Source organism: Nicotiana sylvestris, chromosome 12 (assembly GCF_000393655.2).
Source record: "Nicotiana sylvestris chromosome 12, ASM39365v2, whole genome shotgun sequence".
Classification (NCBI taxonomy): domain Eukaryota; kingdom Viridiplantae; phylum Streptophyta; class Magnoliopsida; order Solanales; family Solanaceae; genus Nicotiana; species Nicotiana sylvestris.
The window spans coordinates 163,108,232-163,113,651 of NC_091068.1; the positions used below are offsets into that span (position 1 = coordinate 163,108,232).

Here is a 5,420-nt window from a genome sequence, read left to right on the forward strand (position 1 = left end):
GAATAAATAAATAAAACCATTTTTAAGAGACAAACTCCAGTGAACCCCTTTCCTCCCATTCATTGCCCTTTGAAAGAAGTCAAAATAAAAAATATGTTAGATTTTGGTTGGGGAAAACCTTCATGGGTAAGTCAGATTCAAGATTTTGGCACAAATGCTGTTATATTGATGGAGTCAGGAGATAGTGGTGGAGTAGACGCATGGGTATGCTTGAAGGACAAAGACAGCATGTCAGTTTTTGAGCATGAGCTAGCGCTATTAGCATTTGGATCTGCCAAATAATTTAAAAGCTTGCTGCATCAGCTTAAATTGTTACTATTACTTTAGTTCCTTTGTTGTTTCTTTTCATGGGTGACATCCGTATTTGTGTTTCTGGATCCAACGCTTCCAGAATTCGATGAGGTCAAATTTGGCTGGCCATAAACATAATACAGGTTAGCAGATTGCTCTGCGAGAAATTGAGTGAACTTCACATGGAATTTGACTTACACATACTTACAATGCAAAAGAATTTTTGTATTATCAAGTCATTTAAAAGATAACCTTGAAAAATAAAGTCGACAATCTATTGCAATATCTTAAATTATACAGTATAGTGTAGGCAGATGCAGAATCCGACGGTCACGGGAGCGTCATTACATTCAATATAAATTTATTACTTCTCATAAAGATTGGTACGGGCTTCTGTTAATAATTTGACTATTTCTTGAAGACATTTGCAAGTATATATGGAGTTTTTGTCGAAGTTTTAAGGTGTCAGTGACCCTTCTCCCTACTATGTACGTTTGCTTCTATGTATATATGTTAGAAATATGCTTTAGAAGTTGCTCTCAGTAAAATTATTTTACTGTTTCAGCTTAAGAATTATTTATTGCAGTAATTTAGTTTGAATTTGAAATAATTTTGAACTAGTCTTTAGGAGTTAACTAGTTTCTAGGAGATTGTTATTTTCAGCAGATTTTGTGCTGATTTTTAGGTCTTTTAAGTTAGTATTTCTCTTATAAATTATAGTCCATATGCAGTAAAATAATATAAAATTTTCAGCTTCAGTTTCTTTTACATCTATTCCAGCATACTCTTTTTATTTTCTTATCATCTTCCCCGATTATTTCCCTTCAGAAAAGAAATTAACTTGTTAAACTCGATGATTCTGTCATGTAACAAATTAACTTGCTAAACTTGATGATTTTGTCATGTAACATAAATAAGATGCACATGGTCTAGTTATATTACTAATTGGCAAAAGAAAAAAATAGTCATTTATTGATTCTTGTAATCTGTATAACTATTACACTGTCAAAGTTCAATTATTATGATACAATTATTTTTATAAAGATTGTGCTAAGCAATCACAACGCACGTTGGGAAGTTACAAGGAATACAATTATATTTAATGAAAGTATATCTCTCCAGTTGACTCAGAGGATCTCTTGTTTGTTTTAGAGCCCAATTGGATTAACTGATTGTAAATAGCTGATAAGTTTGAAGTGCTGAAAAATAATTTTAAGTGTTGAAATTGATTTTTTTTTAAAACATTTACATATTTGGAGAGACGTGTTGAAACTGATAATAAACAGTTGATGTGTTTGGTAGGAAAGTGTTGATAAGTTATTCTTTTATTAAAATGACTAAAATATCCTTAAAAGCTTTACAAAAGATTATAAATTAAAAAGTTTCTTTGTAAAGAAAAAGATGAACAATGAATATGGAATGCAAAGAGAGTTAGAAAATTTATTTTGGGAAAAATATTTCGTGAATTAGAAAATATTATTAAAGATAAACTAGTAAAAGCCTTGGTCAAACTATATATGCTTATAAGCTAAAAAACCATAAATTGAGGGTGACCAACTTATGACTTATGGCTGATTTTAGCTTATAAACACTTGTCTTATAAGCATTTTGGGTATTTACCAAACGCGTAGATAAGCCAAAAGGTGCTTATAAACCTATTTGATTAGCTTATAAGCTTAGTCAAACACCCTCTTAGTATAATAAAAATAAACCTCTCCTTTGTTTTAGGAATGAAACACCAAGAAGCTAATTAATAAGTAGAGAAATGGTTTCTTCTGATTATCCTACTATTAGTACAACTCATGTTGTTATGTTCCCTTTCATGTCCAAAGGCCATACCATTCCATTCATTGACCTTGCTCGCCTTCTTCTCAATCGCGGAATAATTTCTATGGTCACCATTTTCACCACTCCGGCAAATCGTCCTTTCTTCTTGATGATCTTTTAATGTTCTTGCCTTATGTTTTGATGGTCTAACAAACTTAATGTTAAGAACCAGATAAGGGAACCTGACAAGTCTGAACAAATGAACAAAGTCCAGCCTAAACTATGAACTGATGCAAACAAAGAGCAAAAAGGAACAGGACAGGAACCTGATCCCTTGGTGTTCTCTGACAGAAGTACAAGTCAACTATACAGCTGGAAAGCAACTGCAGGAAGTGACTACCTGCTACTGTATACAGTGCAGTGGTCACTTCCCATTGGGAAAAGATTTGTACCAACCAAAAATTGACATCATCCTTGTGATGTCTTTGGTAGTATAACAACATGGTGCAAGGCACCAGATATTAACTTGAGCATTTAGTGATATTCTCTCAAGCAGTAAAGAGTTGATCAAGCATTGAAGTCACTGGTGCATCAAGAACAAGAAGACAACTCCACTAAAAGGTTAACACCTAGAAAGGATTAATGGCTGCTTCACCCAACTTTGAGGAAGGACAATCAACCTACAGACCTCCTAGATTCAATGGTCAGTACTACGACTGGTGGAAGACTCGTATGCATGATTTTATAATGGCTGACAACTCAGAACTGTGGGACGTCATTTGTGATAGTCCACATGTTCCTATGAAGAAGCTTGGAGAAACTGGACCAATGGTGCCTAAAGACAGAAAAGAGTATAGTGATGTTGATAAAAAAACCGTAGAAAAGAATTATCGTTCCAAGAAAATTTTGGTATGTGGTATATGACCTGATGAGTACAACAGAATCTTAGCTTGTGATTCTACCAAAGAAATATGGGAAGCATTGCAAACCGCACACGAAGGAACTACCCAGGTAAAACAGTCCAAGATTGACATGCTTACCACTGAGTATGAGCTCTTTAGGATGAAGGATGATGAGTCTATACAAGATATGCACACTATATTAACATCCATCATAAATGAGTTTCATTCACTTGGAGATGTCATTCCCAGAAACAAGCTTGTAAGGAAGATTCTCAGTGTTCTAGGTGGTTCTTGGGAGAGTAAGGTAAATGCCATCACTAAAGCTAAAGATTTGCAAACTCTAACCATGGATGAGCTGATTGGAAATCTGAAGACATACGAGATGAAAATAAAGAAAGACAGTGAGAGAAGAGAGCCCAAGAAGGAAAAGAACCTGTTGCTCAAGGTTGAAAACAGTGACTCAAGTGAAGAAGATAGTGATATGCCTATCTTACTAAAAGATTTCAAAAGATGGTTCGAAGAAATGGTGGTATACATAAAAGAGGCAGTTCAAGTAAAACAAGGAGCAGTGATCTCTGTCACAAGTGCATAAAGCCAGGGCATTTCATCAAAGGCTGTCCACTTCTGAAACAGGAACAATACAAACAAAACCCTGACAAAGCAACAAAAAGGAACCCGGTTCCAGACAAACGATTCAGTCGAAAACGTGTAGCTGACAATATTGTGAAGCAAGCCCTTGCTGCTTGGGTAGACTCCTCCAGTGAATCAGAAGGGGAACCAGATACAGAAAACAGCTCCATGATGGCAGTGGAAACTGAAGCAACGAAATATGACTCACTTTTTGCGCTAATGGCTTAGTCTGACGATGATGAGGAGGATGAAAATGATGAGGTAAATTTTAGGGATGTTCAGAGAAATCTGAAGTCCTACTCTTCTAAGAAATTAAGGTCATTAGCAAATGTTCTAATTGCTGCATATTATAACCTTATCAATGACAAGGAGATCTTGACCTTAGAGCTAGGATATACTGAAGAATCTAGAGATGATCTGATGTTCTGTGTTTTAGATCTTAATAAGACCATAGCTAATCCTGAAAAAGAAAAGGAAGTTTTGAATAAAAAGATAAATAGTGTAGAAAATGAGAGAGATAACCTGATGGTAGTGGTCGTTGATTTGAAGGAAACTATAGAAGTATTTAGCAATGAAAAGCATACTCTAGAAAAGAAAAATGCAGCTACTGAGCAAGAGAAGGATGATTCTTTAGTGATAATCACTGATCTAGAGGAAACTATTGAGAAACTCAAATCAGAACTTAGGCCTGCAAGTATTGAGAAAGGAAAAGAAGTAGCTAGTGAGTCACACATCAAACTTGAAAAGGAATTAAATGATGTTAAAACCAGTCTATGTGGTGAACTTGAGAAAAATAGGTAGCTTCAAGTTGAGCTGAAGAAAGTAAAAATTGATATTGAGAAATCTCTCAAGTGGACCTGGTCCTCAGATGCTGTCACTGCCATGTACTTTAACAATAGCAGAAACAGGCAGGGAATCAGGTTTCAAAAGGAGAAAACTCCTTACAACCCCCACAACAAGTATGCCATAGTTCCTGATAACTGGCTTTGTACTCACTGTGGGAACAATGGGCATTTTAAAGAAAATTGCCAGGCTAGGGTTCAATCTGTTCAAAAAACAAATCGTTTACTGAAAAAGTGACTACTAAAGAAGGACCAAGTACCACTCGCAAGAAATGAATATTGCCTGCATAGACTAGAAAAGCTCCTATTCATCCCTTTTCTGATTAAATGCGACACAAACTAGTTTGGGTTCCTACATCTAACCCATAATTTACATGTGTAGGGAATAGTGAGAAGAAGCGGACTGCAATGGATCATGGACGCTCAAGTACATGACTAGAAAAACCATGGATTCTCTCTCTCTCTCTCTCTCTCTCTCTCTCTCTCTCTGAAAGCCCTTCATGAAAGGAATGTATCCCTCGAAAAAGAAGAGGGTACATTCTCGGTAATGGAAAAGTTAGAAATTGTCTTTGACACTCAATTAAGAACGTGTACTATGTGGATGGCCTGGAGTATAGTATCTTGAGCGTTTCTCAAATCTGTGATAAAGGAAATAAAGTAGAGTTCTTATCAAAAGTGTGCACAGTTATCAATCTGTTAACTGGCGAAGTGGTCTTAGTAACCAAAAATAGAAGAACACCTACCTTGCTCACTTCGAACCTCTACAAGCTGGTGATATGAGTTGTTTGAAGTCAGTTGATGATGATGCAAAATTTTGGCATAAAAGATTGGGGCATGCAAGCTTCTCAGTTCTAAATAAATTGATTCAGAATGACCTGGTTCGTGGTCTGGCAAAATCAAGATTCATCTGGACACTGTTCCTTAGAACAAAGGATGAGACTTTCGAGGTATCTGTGGCTTTTGACAAAAAGATCCAAGTGAAGATGGA

At 35.8% G+C, this 5,420-nt stretch overlaps 1 protein-coding gene across 1 annotated transcript; it reads left to right on the forward strand.

Annotated features, from left to right (window-relative positions):
• The first annotated feature begins 2,700 nt into the window (after positions 1-2,700).
• Positions 2,701-4,391, forward strand: LOC138884041 (uncharacterized). The gene is made up of 4 exons (XM_070164780.1): positions 2,701-2,967; positions 3,070-3,513; positions 3,594-3,707; positions 3,819-4,391. Exons 1-4 carry the CDS (start codon positions 2,701-2,703, stop codon positions 4,389-4,391), a joined length of 1,398 nt encoding a protein of 465 aa, XP_070020881.1.
• The last annotated feature ends 1,029 nt before the right edge of the window (positions 4,392-5,420 follow it).

Bases quoted from the DNA above. Each gene is read 5' to 3' on its own strand.
- LOC138884041 (XM_070164780.1), top strand. From the start codon at position 2,701: ATGGCTGCTTCACCCAACTTTGAGGAAGGACAATCAACCTACAGACCT. The intron at 2,968-3,069 runs GTATGTGGTATA...GGAACTACCCAG, and splicing joins ATCGTTCCAAGAAAATTTTG to GTAAAACAGTCCAAGATTGA. The intron at 3,514-3,593 runs GTAAAACAAGGA...CTTCTGAAACAG, and splicing joins ACATAAAAGAGGCAGTTCAA to GAACAATACAAACAAAACCC.